This window comes from Cottoperca gobio, chromosome 23 (genome assembly GCF_900634415.1).
Source record: "Cottoperca gobio chromosome 23, fCotGob3.1, whole genome shotgun sequence".
Taxonomy (NCBI): Eukaryota; Metazoa; Chordata; class Actinopteri; order Perciformes; family Bovichtidae; genus Cottoperca; species Cottoperca gobio.
Window position 1 is genome coordinate 13,672,899 of NC_041377.1, and position 20,559 is coordinate 13,693,457.

At 42.8% G+C, this 20,559-nt stretch overlaps 1 protein-coding gene across 2 annotated transcripts in view; it reads right to left on the reverse strand.

Moving 5' to 3' along the window:
* lrrc17 (leucine rich repeat containing 17) overlaps positions 1–20,559 on the reverse strand; it is a 29,323-nt gene that overhangs the window by 7,099 nt on the left and 1,665 nt on the right. The window contains exons 1-3 of one of the 2 annotated variants that reach the window (XM_029462198.1): positions 14,045–14,607; positions 13,335–13,703; positions 11,688–12,186 (exon numbers count right to left, since the gene is read on the reverse strand). In XM_029462198.1, the coding sequence (XP_029318058.1) occupies positions 11,688–12,186; positions 13,335–13,607 (772 nt within the window). In that variant the 5' untranslated portion in view covers positions 13,608–13,703; positions 14,045–14,607. Of the gene's footprint in view, positions 1–11,687; positions 12,187–13,334; positions 13,704–14,044; positions 14,608–20,559 lie in introns of those variants that run through there. The other variant, XM_029462197.1, reaches the window with a different exon arrangement.

Here is a 20,559-nt window from a genome sequence, read left to right on the forward strand (position 1 = left end):
TTTATTTTGATATAAAAATGCCGCTTTATTTAGTAGGTATAATAAAGATTGTGTACGATATGTGCGTGGCTGAGCATTCATGCGCACATGCATTCAAACTAGTTTCCCACATGTGTTTATTTACATGGACTGTATAATTTGCCGGTGTACACTTTTATAGAGCAGATGTTACCGTCTTTGTGCGTGCACTTTACTGCTGCAGACGTTGTAGTTAGTTATCCCGGAGGATGCACGGTGCCATTGTTATTGTTCGGTGACGTGATGCAGCGATGGCTGACGAGTGTGCAGCAGGTAGAAACATTTACAAAAGGCAGGAGGAACAGACTCTTCTTCCACAAGTTATCAGTCCTCAGCAGTCAGAACCTAAAGTCTGAAAGGGAAACCTTCCCTGCCTTTGGAGTGTCTGCAACTTTGTCCAAGATTGGAAAAAAGTTGGGAAAATGCTGGCACTCTTACATCAGTCTCAAATTCCTAGGCTCTCTTGTGAGAAATCAGACTTGAGAAACATCTGTGGTCTTCTGTGTTTCACAGTGGACCGGGATAATCTCAATGTGTGTTCAGTAGTGACAACAGGACATATAAGCTGAGCCAAAGATGTAAGGATTCTTTTTTATTATCTTGATTTGCTGTGTTGCACATCTCTCGCTCTTTACTTAATCATTGCTTCCTGGAGCTGAATGTGTGTTCAGGAAGTCAAACATTTTATCAGGAGCCTTCAGGGTATCTTGTGACTTTTAATGGAGCAAATCTTTTAGATAGAGTGTTAGGCTCTTTCCTACTTTAACATCAGTGCCAACTCAGAGCTTGGACCACTGAATGATTAAACACAAGGAGAGAGAACATGTCAGGAAAAGTGATTCATTCAAGTCATTCATTCATAACTGGCTCTCAACTGGGTGTTTTTCTTTTTTTACTGAATCTGCTGGAATCATTATTTTGGTGCACATGTGAACATCTGTCTCTCCTGGAATTCTCTGTCCAAAAAAAGAAATGCTTCGCTACTACTTGGAAAACTCTCTGTGTGTTTCGTCTGATAACACCTCTGCTATACATTTAATTTGGACCATTGGCTATTATATTTCTGAGTATATTCTATGGAGTCTCAATCATGGCACCTGCTTTGTGTCATAGCGCCAGGTTTGAATAACTTTTTTCATTTGCCAATTGTAGGCCGTGCATTAGTATAACACGTGGATTACACATTGCAGTAAATGTGCAGCAGTATTTACATAGTTTGGATAGATGAAGCTAAACTATTTCCACAATTAAGTAGAAGTGAAGAACATAAATCTACACATCCTGCTTTAGAGGGTTAGGGTTAGCACTGCTGAGGATATATATGTGCACAAAGAAAAAAGGTTTAGCAAAAGGTGAAATATACAGCTCCATATGCAGGATATAATTCCTTTGTACATTAATACTGAGTTATCTTGGAGCAGGTGGTGTAACATGTTTTATTCTGTCCAGACAGTGGAAAGGGAAGCAGTTAATTCTTTTACAGTGCTGACATGATTACTCTGGGGTCAACTGCGTGTAGTGCAGTGAACCTTTGTGGCTTGGAGACACGGCCCCAAGCTCGACAGGGGGAATGGTTTTGTGTTTTCCTAACAATTTTAGGCTCCAGATGTGTTGCATGGTATTATTAGGTAGCAGTGGAAAAAAAGTTACCTTTTTAAACTTTAAACATTTTTCTTCGAGGTTACTTGCACCTCAGTAGCTTAAATGCCAATAGGTGCAGGAGTGATATTTTATTTCATTCATTTACTTAAAAAGAGCAAATACTGCACAAACTGCAATGAGTCAAACTGAATATGTGGACTGTTAAAAGTAATGGTCATTTATTAGTTATGTCTGTTGTTAAGCACATACATACTTATTTTGTTAAAAAGTGATAACGCAGGCGGTTAAACAGAGGTAAAAACAAAAATTGTGAGTATTAAAACAAAAGTATGATTAAAAAGGTGCATTGGTTTCACATATAAATTCCTAGCTTTACAGGTCAGACAGAGGAAATGTAAATGTCCGGCCCCTTGGCACTTAATTTTCTTTCAAATCTGGCCCTTCTAAAAAAAGTAATTGAATAGCCCTATCATTTCAGCCTGTGCTTCTAGGCTCTGGATTTGGCATGCTATTATTTTTGGGCTTTATGTAATACACATAACTCTCTGTCACCATTCAGACAAAACATCTATAGGCAGAGGTAAAGCCTTTTATAAACATGCTGACAAATGTGTTTATAGGACACAGTATATCACTGTAACAATACGCAGATTAGTAGTCATGTCCTCATAACAATGATGATGTTCAGGTTTTAAGTCGTGCTACATTGTTAAAAGAGGTTTATTGCCCTAATGCTTTAACTCACACTGACAACAGAATGGGTTTCCATATATAAGACTCACTTTCTCTCTAAACGAGCGTGTATTATAGCTACTTTTACGTTTTTTTCAATGCAACACGACCGCTGACACAACTGTCTACCCGCTCGGATTTTATCAGGCCATTAGATTGGCGTTACCAGTGGTTATCAGCCTCATAGGTAGGGTTAGAAGGGGCCTGATACACCTGCTAAAAGATTTAGAAGGGTGTTATCATCTATTCACATGGTGGATCACCGCTACGAATACAAAACAACAACAACCTCTAGTGGCCATAGTAATTATAAGCAGCTTTGTTGCCTAAACCTAAAACAAGTTGTTTTCTTAAATATTAACAACGTTAATCACGTGTTTAAAACTTTGACCATTAAGTTTAAGATGCACTTTCACTTTCACAACATGCGGGGGGGTGCTTGGCCCATTTTGCCCCATCTGAGCCATTAGAATGGTAGTGATGACAACTGATAACTCATTCAATAGACAGTCAAAACAGGTCAGATCAGGTGTGTTCGGCTAGTAGTTAGTGTGGTAGCCTCATGACGAGATGAAGAGCAGGCTAAGAGCTCTGGAAAGCACTTTTTTTTTTAAAACTCCGCTTAATTTTATAATTTGTTGTCTTCAGACCCAAGTAACAATAGTAAAAAAATATTTTTTCTGCAATCCGTGATCAATACATGCAGAGTCTGTCTTTCCCAGGACTGCGTATATGTAATTGCTTTGTTTTGCCAACGTGACCATGACAACGTGACTTGGGAATAACAAAATTAAAATTAAAAAATCATCCTATTGTCATCAAAGGTATGTCCATTCAAATGTTGAGCATTAAACAGTGGAGGTAACTGCCGATTTGCCTACAATAATATCATAACAATTGGTTTAAGTGGAATTTTTATCCCATGGTCTATTTTCACAATATGTCAGTGATATTTCACAATATGATTTCACTGCAGCAGGAAAAAAATGTCTTTGGGAAACTCTGAACCCCAGAAGTCAAACAACAGTTCAGTTGTACAGTTCTCAGTGTCGACAGGAGCTTCTTGGTGCCTGAAAGTTTCTGCAGCTAAATCCTGCTGTTAGTAGAAAGTGATGTTTGATGCTGTCCTCATTCTCATTCATGCTCTCTACCTTTGCCTCTTGCTCAAATTACATTATGGGAGATAATTATTTTGTCCAGGGACATGATATCATGGCTGTTTGTCACTGGGAAGCAGCCAACTCACAATATACATTAGTCACTTTACTGCTGCCTACTCAAATGTCCGGAAGTTTATACGGAGGATTTATATGACTTCGAAAAACCAATAATTTCTTGACCTCATGGTCTTAAAGGTAGAGTATAAAACTATGCCTATACAATTATTACCACCCTCAATATGGGTTTCTGAGCAACATGATGAGATGTGTACGAAATAAATAACCTGGAAGCTCAGAGAGAACAATATGAAAAGCTGGTTTTATACTTATAGAAAAGGCTTTATTCTGTAATTCCATAACTACTAACATGCCCTTTGTATGCTAACGTTCCTTTTTATGCTAATGTTACTTTTTATGCTAACATTACTTTGTATGCTAATGTTACTTATTTGTGTTGTAGATACTGTAAGTCAGCTTAAAGCTAATGTTCTCCAGCTAGCCAACTTTGTGAAGACTAGTCTACAGTAATGTTGCCATTTATCACTGGAATTACATATGGCATGTTAGGAAGCCAACATTGTGCATGGTCCCTTACAAATAAATACATTTAAATGTGGCACTTAGTAAAAAATATCACATAGGCTAGGCCTACAAATTTACAGCAAGTTGTGGACATTCTTTAGTCAAACTATAAGAGGTGTAAAACAATAGCCTCACTAAAACTACACTATTAACCAGTCTATGTAGGCAGTTTAATAATGTGTCCACTGTATAGAAGAGGCTTAAACAGAAGTAATATAAAGGGACATTTCGCCACAGCTCTCAAGTCCACATCCCATCGTTCAGGAACACAGCCTTAAAATCTCCCATTCTAACTCTAACCACTCTGTGTAGCATTGATCTCCAGTGAGACTGATGTGGAGCCTGGAATCTGCTGTGGTTCACCTCAGAGAAAAAGCTTTCAAACCAGAGTGAGGGAGACATGGAGACAAGGGAGAAAGGGGTTTGGAGACAGAGGGATCAGAATATGTTTCCACTCGGCTTTCTTACTCATTACTCATTACACAAGTTCCATAACCTCTTAAGAGGCGGGCGAATTTACCCGAAAATACCTACAAACGACATACCCAAAGTAAATTGAAAGCTGCTCTTCAACCATTTGCACCAGATGCATGATTTTGGTCTCATTCAAAAGATAACTCTCTTATTGTTCTTGAAAAACAGTGAATAATCCCTCCAAGGGCTTCTGGCACTGAGTAATAGTGGTCTGAATATACTGAATTTGAAGAAAATACACTGAAATACACAATAGAAACATAGAACCAAGTGTTATCAAGTTCACCACCAAATTTCAGATAAAAAGGGATAAAAACTTAACTTATTAGACAGGTTTTTCTGAGAGTAACATCAGGCGTACACCAACTGTGCAATTTGTACATATTATAATATTTATTAATAAATATAATTTTTATTTATTTATAAATAACTATAATATACCCATATTCCCTGTTAGTAGTAATCACACAGAGTAAGTGAAGTATAAACACATTTGTATCTAATATTTTTATGTTTTTTTTGTATTTTCTTCTGAACAATAAATAATAAACATAATTTTTTTTAATACATTTTATTTTGTAAAAACAAACCATGGGAAGTGACGCATGTAACGAACGTTCATTGTCTATACGATGCGCGCGCCACCAGGAGTCTGAGCTGATCCTGGGTTAGTCTGTCAATGAAAGAAGAGGGGTGGGCACTTCCTTGTCAAGTTGACACTCATTGGCGCATGAAGTTTGTAGGTAAGCCAAAGAAGCTCCGATTGGTTGGCTAACGCTAACCTTCCGCCTAACATTCAGTAAGTAACTAGGCAGCGCTGAATGCAGAGATATTACTTTATGAAAGTTTATGATAACAAAATGTAAAAATCGATCAGCTGATTTCACAGATTGCAACAGCTGTTCATGGGCTTTTATCGATGTGACGATGTTCACGGAGGATATCTTTTTACCGGAAACGAACGTGTGGACGTCTGGCAATGCCTTATGAACGTGTTTTTCAAAATATTACTGAAAAGAGGATATTTATGAGACTTTATAGGTAAGTGGGCTCAAAGTTCTGATTTTGATTTTGAGTGTGCTTGCTAGTTTGAGGAGCTGATTGTACATGATGTTGTGATGTTCATCTCAATCTCTAAATAGACGAGATTCTAAGCTTTCCAAAAATATAATTATTTTTTTCAGAATTAGGAAATGCACATGTACATGGCACAATAAAACTCCTGCTGGGCCCGCCGGCCTGCTTTTATGAGCTTAATTACTAGTTCATATTGTGCCCATATAATGCATATTCCTAACAATAAAGCTGTATTCAATCATATTGCCACAAACCTAAAACAAATTAAAGGTACCCATTGGAGTTTTTGACCTCTAGTATTATTTTGGAACAATGTTTTTTAAAAGTGGGCCCGTGTTTAGACGAATGCAAGCTAGTAAATACGGATGTAAACAATTTATATAAAAAATCCGATTTGCTAATGTATATTTGGAAAGGAAATGCATTCAGCAAGTTTAGTAGACTTCAAATATACAAGCAATGCCTATCAGTAAGATGCACTGAATGTAAACATTACTTTTTGTTTGTATACAAAAAACTTGAGGGTGCACCTTTAAGTTGTATTCTAGTTCACTGGATGCACTTGATTTAATTGGAACTTGGAAGCAACATGGTACATAAAAATGGCACAGTCACGCAACTCCATATACTCGAATGGTACGAGGTCTTATAATAAGAAATATGCAATAATGAAAGTTAACTTAGAATGCTCCTGTGGGCCCACCACTCATGGGAAAAACCGCTGGGGTCGGGTGCGCTGTCACATGGGTGGCAGTGATGGTCAGGGACCTCGACGGACCAGACCCGGGCAGCAGAGGCTGGCTCTGGGGACGTGGAACGTCACCTCTCTGTGGGGGAAGGAGCCAGAACTAGTGCGGGAGGTGGATCGCTACCAGTTGGATCTGGTGGGGCTTACCTCCACGCACAGTCTTGGCTCTGGAACCGTACTCCTGGATAGGGGTTGGACTCTATTCTTCTCCGGAGTTGCCCAAGGTGTGAGGCGTCGGGCCGGGGTGGGGATACTCACTAGCCCCCGGCTGAGCGCCGCTACGTTGGAGTTTATCCCGGTGGACGAGAGGGTCGCCTCCCTACGCCTTCGGGTTATGGGGGGGAAAACTCTGACTGTTGTTTGTGCCTATGCCCCAAACCGCAGTTCTGAGTATTCGGCCTTCTTGGAGACCCTGAATGGAGCCCTGCAGGGGGCTCCAGTAGGGGACTCCGTAGTCTTGCTGGGAGACTTCAACGCACACGTGGGAAACGATGGAGACACCTGGAGAGGCGTGATTGGGAGGAAGGGCCTCCCTGATCTAAACCCGAACGGTCGTTTGTTGTTGGACTTCTGTGCTAGCCATGGAATGGCCATAACAAACACCATGTTCGAACATAAGGATGCTCATAAGTGCACGTGGTACCAGAGCACCCTAGGCCAAAGGTTAATGATCGATTTCGTAGTCGTATCATCTGACCTGAGGCCGCATGTTTTGGACACTCGGGTGAAGAGAGGGGCGGAGCTGTCGACTGATCACCATCTGGTGGTGAGTTGGATCAAGGGGTGGGGGAAGACTCTGGACAGACCTGGTAAACCCAAACGGGTAGTGCGGGTGAACTGGGAACGTCTGGAGGAAGCCCCTGTCCTGGGGATCTTTAACTCACACCTCCGGCGGAGCTTTTCAGACATCCCTGTGGAGGTTGGGGGCATTGAACCTGAGTGGGCGATGTTCAAAACCTCTATTGCTGAAGCTGCGGTGATGAGCTGTGGTCTCAAGGTCTTAGGTGCCTCAAGGGGCGGTAACCCTCGAACACCGTGGTGGACCCCGGTGGTCGGGGAAGCCGTCCGACTGAAGAAGGAGTCCTTCCGGGTTATGTTATCCGGGAGGACTCCGGAAACAGTTGCAGGGTATCAAAGGACTAGAAGGGCGGCAGCTTCTGCCGTGTCAGAGGCAAAGCAGCGGGTGTGGGAGAAGTTCGGAGAAGCTATGGAGAAGGACTTTCGGTCGGCACCAAGGTGCTTCTGGAAAACCATCCGACACCTCAGGAGGGGGAAGCGAGGAACCATCCAAGCTGTTTACAGCAAGGGTGGGACCCTGCTGACTTCAACTTGAGAAGGTTATCGGCCGGTGGAAGGAGCACTTTGAGGAACTCCTGAATCCGACTAACACGCCCTCTATGGTTGAGGCAGAGCTGGAAGCTGATGGGGGATCATCGTCAATTTCCCTGATGGAAGTCACTGAGGTAGTCAAACAACTCCACAGTGGCAAAGCCGCAGGGGTTGATGAGATCCGTCCAGAAATGCTGAAGGCTTTGGGTGTTGAGGGGCTGTCTTGGTTGACACACCTCGTCAACATTGCGTGGAAATCTGGGACAGTGCCTAGGGGTTGGCAGACCGGGGTGGTGGTTCCCCTATTTAAAAAGGGGGACCAGAGAGTGTGTGCCAACTACAGGGGTATCACACTTCTCAGCCTCCCTGGTAAAGTCTACTCCAAGGTACTGGAAAGGAGGGTTTGGCCGGTAGTCGAACCTCTGATTGAAGAGGAACAATGCGGATTCCGTCCTGGTCGTGGAACAACGGACCAACTCTTCACTCTCGCAAGGGTCCTGGAGGGGGCCTGGGAGTACGCCCATCCGGTCTACATGTGTTTTGTGGATCTGGAGAAGGCGTATGACCGGGTCCCCCGGGTGATACTGTGGGAGGTGCTGCGGGAGTATGGGGTGAGGGGGTCACTTTTGAGGGCCATCCAATCCCTGTACGCCCAAAGCGAGAGTTGTGTCCGGATACTCGGCAGTAAGTCGGACTCGTTTCCCGTGAATGTTGGTCTCCGCCAGGGCTGCGCTTTATCACCAATCCTGTTCGTGATTTTCATGGATAGGATATCGAGGCGTAGTCGTGGAGGAGAGGGGTTGCAGTTCGGTGACCTGAGGATCTCATCGCTGCTCTTTGCAGATGATGTGGTCCTTATGGCATCATCAGTCTGTAACCTTCAACAGTCACTGGATCGGTTCGCAGCCGAGTGTGAAGCGGTTGGGATGAGGATCAGCACCTCCAAATCTGAGGCTATGGCTCTCAGCAGGAAACCGGTGGATTGCCTACTCCGGGTAGGGAATGAGCCATTACCCCAAGTGAAGGAGTTCAAGTACCTCGGGGTCTTGTTCGCGAGTGAGGGGACAATGGAGCGAGAGATTGGCCGGAGAATCGGAGCAGCGGGGGCGGTATTACAGTCACTTTACCGCACCGTTGTGACGAAAAGAGAGCTGAGCCAGAAGGCAAAGCTCTCAATCTACCGGTTCGATCTTCGTTCCTACCCTCACCTATGGTCATGAAGGCTGGGTCATGACCGAAAGAACGAGATCACGGGTACAAGCGGCCGAAATGGGTTTTCTCAGACGGGTGGCTGGCGTCTCCCTTAGAGATAGGGTGAGAAGCTCAGCCATCCGTGAGAGACTCGGAGTAGAGCCTGCTGCTCCTTTACGTTGAAAGGAGCCAGTTGAGGTGGTTCGGGCATCTAGTAAGGATGCCACCTGGGCGCCTCCTAGGGAGGTGTTCCAGGCACGTCCAGCTGGGAGGAGACCCCGGGGAAGACCCAGGACTCGGTGGAGAGATTATATCTCCTCACTGGCCTGGGAACGCCTCAGGATCCCCCAGTCGGAGCTGGAGGATGTGGCCCGGAGAAGGGAAGATTGGGGTTCCTTACTGGAGCTGCTGCCTCCGCGACCCGATCCCGGATAAGCGGTAGACGATGGATGGATGGAACTTAGAATGCAAATCAATATGCATTATAAGAAAATGTTTAAAGGCTATCATCATCATGCCACAGATTACCAAACTCTGTCAACATCTGTTCAGATTGTTGAACAGACAATAAAGGGAGGAGAAAACATAATGATATAATCTACCTGTGATTTATATTTCATAGTGACAGCTAATGCTACTAATGGAACTAATGAAAACATTGGGGGCAGTGAAAACAACAAAATGAAAATACTGGCATCATCTTACAGCATATGCGCATCCTTGTAAATCAAAAGCAGAGAAAATACATATCTAATGTCATGCATAACAGCTGCAGTATATTAAACAACATTCACATATCACATATCGCCTTCATGGTTTAGGAGGCAGGATGTAGAGAGTTATTATCGAGCAAAAAAGAAGATGGATGAGTTAATCAGCCTGTGAGAAAAACAGAGAAACCTTATAGTGGTTCAGATAAAGAATCAATTCAAAAGTTTTACTGTAGAAAAAAATAAATTAGGAAAATATGTTAAAAGCTTCCTCGAGCATTTGCAAAACACAGACAAGGCATTGTATGGTTTTGGCTTGTTGATGCTCTGTGAAAGATTTCTTTCTGTGGCATAAGCTCTCCATTTATAGATGCATTCAATTGCCCATTTACATCTGGGAGCCCACTTAATCTGAAACATGGATACGGGCAATTTTTCAGTTGAGTGTGTTGACAAGGGATGCTGTTTGGGCGACAGAAGAAGAAGAAGAAGAAGAAGAAGAAGAAGAAGAAGAAGAAGAAGAAGAAGAAGAAGAAGAAGAAGACCGAGAGAAAACACATAAAAGGGAGAAGATGAGAGACTAACCAAGAACAAAGAGCCCACAAGAAGTAAAAAAACAAAAAAAGATCTCTCAGCACAAATTCAGAAATCGTCATCCTTGCCTCCAGTCCGTCTTTGAAAAGCGACACTGACATAAAGTTTTTATGAAGCACTGGAGAAGTTACAACGTCTATGATAGCAGCCTCATAGTGGCATTTTTATGCATAGAGATAACCAGATGTGAAAGTTAGATTAAGCTCCCTTTCTCCTCTTTTTATTTTTGACTGATCTCTGCCTGTTTCCATCTGTTCTGCAGCTTTCAAGCCACGCTGACTCAGTGTTAAAACTGGAAACTCAAAGAGGGCGAGGTACTGGTGGTAATTACTGCCTTCTAAAGTGTCTCGGAGAGCACAAATCTGCAGAAAACTGTTGAACGCATGATTCAAATAACAATACAATACAATAGACATGGTGCTGTATTTGCATAAATCTGACGTGCTGAACACCACAACAGACCGGCCACACAAGAACACAAATGCCCCATAATGCAACTCATCAAAAGGCTGAACAATGCAACACACAGCAGGTTGCCTGATGTAAAAACAAATAAGATTCAAGGGCCACATTATGCTCCATGCATGAAAATGCTGTTTTAATTTGAAAGGGCAGACTACGACTATTTCTCTCTCAATGAAGTCTAGACGGACCACGTAACAAAGTTAACTCAACAAACACATCTCTGCTTGCTTAGCCTCACTGTAACCAAAACATTAGATGACAAACTAAGTCTCATGCCTAATTTCACTGGACAAACAAGCGCGCCTCTACACTGGAGAATGCTGAGCAAACCTAATAAATGTACCTTTTATACAACGTACTCCTCTGCCAGGGCAGTCTATTTGTTATTAATATATTTGCCAGGAAAGTTATTTTTTTCGTCACACATGGTAACCGTCGAATATGTAGAGAAGCTCCAGCTAACCACACAGTGACACTGGAAAAATAGAGCGATTTGTTTGTGCGAGATTATGACAAAGTTTACACCAAAATCAAAAAATCTTATTTTTCCTCTTACCTGTAGGGCTATATATCAATCTAGAATGTTGGAGATATCAGATGTCGAATATATTGAAACTAAATGGCGCTTTGCTTGTGGTGCTCAAAATAGCCAAAAAATATATTTGAAAAACTCAACACTAATGTCCAGAAATCATGACCCGGTTACTCCTCGTGAGCAGTTTCACCTATTTTCTTTCTACCGAAGGAAGCACGCCAACTGTATCATCGTGCAGAATAAAGTGTGCATTTACTCATTGGCGAGAGGCTCGTGCTCACTCGTTGGCGGTGTTGACAGAAATTTTTTCCCAATGAAGCAGAAATCTCTATTGCCGATATCTCCAACACTCACACTAAAACAATCCAGATTGATAAATAGCGCTTCAGGTGAGCGGGTAATTTAGTATTTAAGATTTTGGGGTGAACTGTCCCTTTAAATAAAAGAGATACAGAACTTGACAGTCTCACCTTTGTTGCTGCAGTCCAGCAGAGGTTTGGGGAACATGTAGGTGTGGCACGTGGATGTGGCCTCAGGCTTCACTTTGATTGGAGGAGGTATCTGCCCCCCCCCAACTCCGCCCCCCGGGCTGGTGTCCACCTGGTTGTTGCCCTCACACAACGACTCCACGCTCAGCTTCCTCAGCTTCTGGCCTCTCAGCGACAGGGGTTCCGCGCACTTGCCGTAGTTGCCCAGGTTGCGGTTGCTAGGCACCTGCAGGGTCCTGACCAGGCTGTCCAATGAGCAGCGGCAGCTCCAGGGGTTGTCATAGAGACGGAGGTAGGTGAGGCGGCGCAGAGGGAGCAGAACCTCCTCGCCAGCTGTTTTCAGCCCGTTGTGCTGGAGGAGCAGGGTGGTGAGCTGGGAGAGGCCGCTAAACGCTCTGTTCTCCACCATGGAGATGTCGTTCTGCTGGAGGTCCAGGCTCTTCAGCTGGGTGAACTGGGAGAACATGTTGTCCCTCAAAACCTAAGGGGGGAGAGGAGAACAGGTGGGTTTTGTGTAACTCCACTCACTTAGATGATGTCCGTCTCAAGCAAATGCCTACGTAGCCTTGTCAGACTCAGACAGTCTATGTCAGATGATATATATAATATTCAGCTGCTAAATGTTCACTGCTGGTTGCTATCTTTGTCTGTGCTGGGCAGTTGCCCGCTGAGCCTGAAAATAGGGCTGATGAAACGCCTAGATTGAACCGAAACATGCACAACACTGCTCTAAAACACTGGAAATGTCTCTATGCGTTCATCACAACAAGCAACACCTTTCACATTACACACAGTCATTGGACCTGAGGTCTGCACAATATGACTGGTACTCTCTTTCAACTATCTAAAAAAATCCCTGAGCATCTTTACTTGGGTTTTGAGGAGCTGCAGTTTATTCATAGACAAGCTGAAACCTACCGGTGCAAAGATAGACAGAGCAGAGCGAAGTCTCGATGTGGAGCAGACACTGCGACGTCGCTCACTCCCTTATTCAAGCACTGACCTGATTTGGCAATTTCGCAGTGTATCGGGACGTGTTTTGAAAAATGTTTTTGACCCATTGTTAATATAAAAGTATAAATGTATTGCCGCTTTACGTAAAAATGGCAGGAGTTGGCTTTAACAATCTGATTGTAGTTTTAAAATAATACCTTTTAAAATAATTCTATGCAAAATACAACGAGGCAAGAAATAGAATTTAATCCATCCTTTGTTCATTCTTTTCCTCACTACTCATTCCTTAAACAACCGAACTCTTTGAACTCGAAAACAAAGCTTAATTATACTCGTTAGTCACTGATTCTTCTAAGTGATTGCTCTTTTTTTATTACCTCGCTGGCAACATTCCTCTCAACACCTGTGACACACACATCCTGTGTGCTCGCTCAGACATGCACAAACCTACACACACACATATGTAGCAGGAAAATAAGTCTTTGATCTTGGCTCCAAATAAATGGTGCACAGATGCTCATGGTATCAACAAGCTGGCTGGGTTTAGGGCTCGAGTAAGAAGCCAACACACTGAACATTTATGTATTTGTTACACAAAACTGTGCTAGATTTTCTCAGAATCTGTTAATTATTGTTAGTTGTGTCTTGTTAGACCACCTGCTACATGCTTTTTACCTGAATCTTATTTCTTGCCAACAGCAGGTGGTGAATATCTTTGGGCCAGTCCTGCATCACGTTCGTCAGCTGCCTGTCCTGGCAGTCCAGGTACTTCTCACCTGCCTCCATGTATTCCTTACACTCCTGAGTTTGACGTCTCATCACTCCGGCCCTGCCTCTGCCCCGCACACGGCCCCCGGCGCCCCTCTCCGCAGCCCCTGATCGAGGGCCTCTCCGGGGCTCAGCTGATCGAAGGAGCAGCAAGAGGAGGAGGGTGGCGAGGAGACGCATGATGGGAGAGGAGAGGAGGCCTCTCGGTAATCAGGTCAACCTTGGAAGACTGTTGTCGGAAGATTAGTGTGACGGGACACGGGAGGCCGGTCACAGCTGTGTGTATGGAGAGAAAAACAGAAGAAGAGGTGAATTAGCCAAGGTCTTCAATAGCCAGTTCACACAAACTGCCTCTTGGAGACACTTGAATCACTGCTGCTGAGTTGTTTTATGTTGCAGGCACTGACTACCAATTAATCCCTATTTCACTGATTCCATGGAGAACAGATAATGAACAATACAAGCGACTACAGAGATGTCACATTGTATGCCACCATCCAGTCTGGCGACCAGCCTCTCTCTTTCTCTCTCTCTCTCTCTCTCTCTCTCTCTCTCTCTCTCTCTCTCTCTCTCTCTCGATATTTATCCTAAACCAAGGCAATCCATAAATTGTTTACCTAAAGATAGATCCCCTGGATGGCTCCGAATCCTCCTCAACACATTCTAAGTAAGACAGTCACACCGTCAACTGTCTGATTTAGGGCAAGGGCTCCTCGCTATGTGACCTTGCCTCCTCTGCACACTTGGCCAGCCTCTTTCCTTGTCTTGCAGCTGTTGGTTTGTCAGGTCCAGGGAAGTCAATCAGGGTGAGCTATAGATTGTTGTGAGAACAGTCTGACCTGAGAGGGCCATTCTGCAGGGTGGCATCTGACATATTTGTATGTGCGCTGCCATAAGAAGTACAGTCCCCTCTCCAAATATGTACAGAGACTGAGGTTTGACCATATTAATATAATTGTACTCAAAATAGTTACAGGCCTTAGTCCCAAAATGACTCAACACAAGCTAGTAGCTAGCTTCCAAGCGAAGTTGGACAACTATTATTATCAGCTACTACAGTATCAGTTAGTAGCAGAGTTAAAGCAACAGTGAAAATGTAACAAAATCTTATAATGTTTAGTATTTTACAACTAATATGGTAACACTGCACATGCTGGAAGAATTAGTGAAGCGGTAAAGCGAGAGGAAACAGGATAGGGGGTTTGAAGGAAAATAAAAAATGTGTTGAAGGAATGTGTTACGTGTTAACATGTTATGGGTTAAAATGGGGTCTCTGTTTTCCCATGAATATTTTTTTTTAACTTCAGCTAAACCGACCTGGATGTCTCATTTTCATTTAACATAAAATGAACACATAAAATGTAACAGAATAGATATAATGGTACAGGGAGGCGGATTTTGCTGAGTGGCAGTAGCTTCATATTTAACAGACACATATAAAAGTGCTATCAATCTTCTCATCTAACTCTCCACGAGAAAGCGAATAAGCAAATTTCCCAAAATGTCAAACTATTCCTTAATTTACAGCCCTTCTTTCTCTCTCTCTCTCTCTTCATTGCACCCCTGCTGTTTTGCCATCTTTATTGCCAAACTGTGAAACTATCATCAGCCACTAATATGTAAATTCCAGGACTTGAGTTATTGATATTTACGGCTTAATAATGATGATAATTGTCCTTTTTTTGCCACTTATTCACTTGTTTTGGACTCCCTTCGTGTGTGTGTGTGTGTGTGTGTGTGTGTGTGTGTGTGTGTATGTGTGTGTGTGTGTTTGTGTGTGTGCGTGTGTGTGTGTGTGTGTGTGTGTACAAAAAACGTGAGTCATGGGTCCCTTGTGTGATTAGAGGCAAAAAAGCAAGGACCACAGATCTGCCAGGACAACCTATATACACACACATACACACACTTATGTGCATGCTGACTCAGTCCAACTGTACCAAACCGCAGCCCCCTTGCAGTCTTCCAGTCTCTCACACAGTGGAACATGTCCGTCAAAGCAGATGGTGTCGTTCCATTGTGAATAACAGACTGGGCATGTTTGCTAGCTACAGACAGAAACAGCTGAGAATGTACCAGGGGAGGCACTTTCCAGACCATTGAGCACTCTTCGACTGTCCAACTATCAATCGTCTCAAATGAAGCAAACATGAAAGTTCGATTTCCTTCACTGCAGCCGTCACATGCAAGAATACACTTCTAGCGAGCTGTTACTCCAAACCCAACCAGAACTGAATTCATTCATTCTTCTCAGCCAACAGCTATCAGTGTGTGTATGACTGTTTCTCTTTTGTGTCTTTCTCTATATTTATATACAGTCATAGACATGTAAATGGGTACTGTGCATTAACTGCAGGCCCATGTTCTGGTGTCTGTGTTGCATGAGTGTGCAGCTGATGAGAGACATGTTTCAACACAAGGTGAGACTTGTGCCAGTCCAAAAACGAGACTAGAGGTGGAAAGCATGGAGAGGGGGTCTTGATTGTAGCCAGACCTCTCTCTCTCTCTCTGTCTCTGTCTGTCTCTCTCTCTCTCTCTGTCTCTGTCTGTCTCTGTCTCTGTCTCTGTCTTCTGTGTGTGTGTGTGTGTGTGTGTGTGTGTGTGTGTGTGTGTGTGTGTGTGTGTGTGTGTGTGTGTGTGTGTAACTGCTGTCAGGTTAAGTCATTTGGTCTGGTCCAGGTTGTTTATGTACATTACTAAGATGTAACTGTAACAGTGGTCCTGTGCAGCTCAGTGGGTAAAGTGAGGCGCTGTTCTCATTCACTGTTCGTACTTATAGCTCCAATACAAAAAATAATGCACTATAATGTGCATGCAATCTTTAAACCCATCGGTTATCAGTTCAATAACGATAAGCCTCTTAAACCTAACCTAAAGTAGTTTTGTAGCTTAAACAGGTTTTACACTGCGAAGAAGCACTAATCGCTCGTGTAGCTGGACATCTGTATTAAAATGCACGAAAAATAACAAAATAACCTTTCAAAGGATATCATTCAAACCATTGTATCAGGATACGTTAAATAATTAAAGGTGTTTCTCAGAAACACCCACTTCAGTACAGAGTAGTGTCCACAGGTGTCACTGAAATTCTGAAAGAATTTTCATAACGTTTAAACTAGCTGATGTTTTTTACACTTTTATTGCAAACTATTATTAAAAAATGTTTAAATCCCTCTACTTCGCTCTTTAGTCAACCATCTCCGAACCATTTAGACCAGAACTGGTACTGTTCGGATCTTTCCCACATCACAGCTGTTCAGCAAGGAAAAGTCCAGCCCTTCTTAGAAAACTATGGCCACAGAGAGCCTGGAATATCCAAGACACATTCCAGCTGGGACCATAACAAGCCCACTCAGGCCAAACCTATCCCTGTGGTTCACCTCATGCCCATACCAGCTCAAATTATCCCTTCCAGTCTAGTATTATTTCCCACCCTAGCTCCTTCTGGTCAGTCTGCCAACCCAAAGAGAAACTGTCTCCCTTTGCCTTTAAACATGGCGCAGAAAGCCCTCAGGGTTTCAGTTACTTCCCAGAGGTAATTGCTCTAAATACTATGCAGACTGGGGTTTTTTTTATTGCCACTGTCTTATGTACTGAACCACAATAAAGTTTGGTCTGGACATGAAATGTGTTAGCAACATGTCTCTTATTTTGGATCATGGAAAAATAAGTGTGTGGGAGAACCTGAGGACTTTTTGAAGAAAAGATGGTAGTTGATTTGTCTGCCCTGTATGTGCATGTGAGCATTTAGCTAAAAGCACTGCCGTAAGTACAGTCATTTATCTTACAAAGCTTCTAATAGCCTACTCTCGGACATTTTAACAAGTTCATTAATCTAGTTTCATCATCTAAAAAGTCTTTAGCTAATGTTAGGTATTTCTCAAACTCGTTGCGTTTGCCAAATGTTTTGTTTTCATTGTCTGAAATTCAAAAAACACAGCCCCAGACAGAAAAGGTGAGTTACTTCTGTTTGTCCAAGAGATCATCTCATCAATCATATCCTCGCCTTCAGCACTTTATGTAGTGCCGTGTATGGCTGACAGTTTTATCAGTCTGTTCACAGTTTAGTGAAGGCCCTGCATGCTCAGAGTAAAGGCCTCAGGGTCATTGTTAACAGTATGTTTGGTGTTTTTATATTGGGTGCTAATTATTAGACAGTTTTATTTTTTAACATTCCTGGCCCCTATTTTCAATGCTTTCACATTCCAACCCCATTACGTGGATTTCACAAAGAGACCACAAACAGACAGCGCTGCCAGTTAACCTGTCTGATAAAAGTACCAGTGAGAATATGATAATGTCATCGTGTCACGATAGAGATTCAGTCCCGGCGTGCACCGAAAAGACACTTATTCTATCGTTGTATCTGAATCTGCTGAGCAAATGGAATATTCATTATCTTGGAATTTGTGTTAAATCTTTCTAATGGCTTTTCAAACCCAAACAATTTAGCAGTCTCTTAGACACGTACGGGACAGTAAGTACTCCGCTCAAGTGTGCGCTCAATCAAAACAAACCGCTGAATAAATGCTTAAGCCTGTGGTGCTTCTTTATGTGGAATTTGTTTTGGGGAACAGTGTGCAGGGAGCGTAGACTTATACTCGTCTCCAGCTGAACATCGAGTGTCTCCTCACCATGTTTAGTGCACCTTTTATCTGGAACTTTTCCATCGCACTCTTTACTCATTTGATCTTCTCTAAATGCTTAACATTTAAGATATAAATGTTAATGATTAAGTATCATTAGCACGCCACATGTATTACACACACATAATGCAGGGTAGTGTAGTGTAGTGTAATTAAGTGAAAAGTATAATTTAACCAGGAGAAACAAAGGTCAAAGCACAAACTAGAAGGTCATTCGGGGAGCGCGGAGCTCGGCCAAGGCTGTTTCCATAAATGAAAAATAATGTGTGTGTCCGCCCTGTGATTGGGATCCGCTCCAAAATGTAATGTGGTTCTTCTCTAGCCCATGCTACACCCGTCCACCAAGTTAGAAGTTTTTCCGTAATCTAGCTGACAAACCAAACCAAGAACTTACCCACCTTGGTGGAGCTAGTTGATATGAATGAAGCAGGGAAACCATCAAATGTCACACACACACCCATATAAAACTGTATATAATAAAAGTATATTTATGCAGATGTACACAAAAAGAGACAAAAGTTGACACATGCTCCGTCTTTGTATGTTTTCGGAACTGTCTGTGGGCTCAAATGGATCATTTGGCGTCAGCAGACCGGAGGAAACACAGACAGGACGACCTCTAATACCATCACAACCCACCAGAAAGAGAGGGTGAGAGAAGAGACGCTGTCTGACATGAAGAGAAATACAGATGGAGGAAGCACACATATTAGAAAGTCACATTGTTTCAGAATGAAAAGAAACCCTGAAGGAGAAAGTGAAGACAGAAGGAAAGTCCTAAAGACAAGGTTTATGTCATAAGCTGAACTCGATGTAAAATATCATGATGTCAGCTAAAGGGAAATTCCTCCTGGCAAAGGAAGAGGGGTTTGTTTGGTGTCAGGTGACGAAAACACACAAGGTTTTTAAAATCCTAACCAACTGGGGAAGTAGCCAACAGCACACATTAACAATGAAAAATAGACCTGAGATTATATATGTCAATCAAAATAGAGGATCAGAGAAACAGGAAACTACACTTCCCCTTGCCTTAACGAAGCATTTTAGCGTCTTTCAGCTCACTGTTTTGGATTTAGGGTCAACTGTAAACATGGAGGAAGCAACTTTGTTCCTTGTTGATACATTTGTAAAAGACGGTTTGCAAACTCAACCTGGCTGAGGATAAGCAAGACATAAAATAAAATAAAATCTTGCAGCACACCATGTCACAGCCTCACACCAACAAAGCCTTGAGGCGGCACAGTCGCTACCTGTACTGGCTGCCTAAATAAAACTGGATTGGCCACTGGGGATGGAACGAGTTCAGACCTCCAGAGGTAACAGTTCAGAAACACAAGGGGCCACTGTGTTAGAGAGAGAAAGCGAGAACAAGCAGGGGAGGCTGCAAAAACAAGAGCGAGCCTTTTCTGCTTAGCTACTAATAGAAAAATGCCAAAAATTCCGCTGAAAACGTAGGAGCAGGCAGAGTCAGTCAGGAAGGTAACTACAGACACGGAGAGTTGGAGGGCAACAAGGAGAAAGCTTAAAGTTTATTCCTCTGCGAGCCAACCTCCCAGAAAACTGCCCTTACTTTGTTTTCTTTGGCATGAATTCTCTTTGTGTGGTGTTCATGTATGCCCGTTTAACATCCAGCTATAACAAAAAGGAATGAATGACACTACAGACTGTGAGAATGTAAAGAGAAGAGGAGGAAAAAATTCTAACCACAAGACCTGAATCCTAAACTAGAGGATGAGACGATGACACAGACAGACATATGCTGTAGGGAAAACATGCGACAGACAGAACCCTTATACATCCATGAGAGCCTAATTGAAACCAGACACGATCATTTCTGCAGAAAAAGGAGAACAGGAGAGAGGGGGGAGTTGAGAGACAGAAAATAACTCTTTGTTTTTTTTGAGAGTTGAGAGACAGAAAATAACTCTTTGTTTTTTTTTTGAGAGGGTCAGAGGTGGTGAACTCACAAAAAGAAAAACATCAGGATGGAAAATAAGCCAACTGTGTGCCTTTGTGTGTGTGTTCCTTATACCCAAGAGAAATCTTTTTTCTCCGATTCTCTAGAGTCAAAACAACGAGAATAGTAACTACAACCCTCGTAGAAAGGTCACTGTCCCATACACACACTTGTTTCTGAGTCCATGCAGCTCCTGTGTGTGTGTGTTTGTGACGTTATGCAGGCATCAGTTTTGTCTCCTCCCTGTTTCTTGTTCTGAAACTGCTAACTACGACTCAGCTCTATCATAAAAACGGGATTAATGTAAAGCCGAAATATATCAGGTTTATCATTTCTGGGCCAGATTTACCTATATGGGTCTATATTTTTATGTAATATTGTTTTCTATTCTATTCTTTTCTATCAAAAACATTGAGTGCCTCAAACTGCTTCATCCGAATAAGGGAGTTAAAAGACTGTCATGAGATGTTTAGCAGAGCTCACACACACACACACACACACACACACACACACACACACACACACACACACA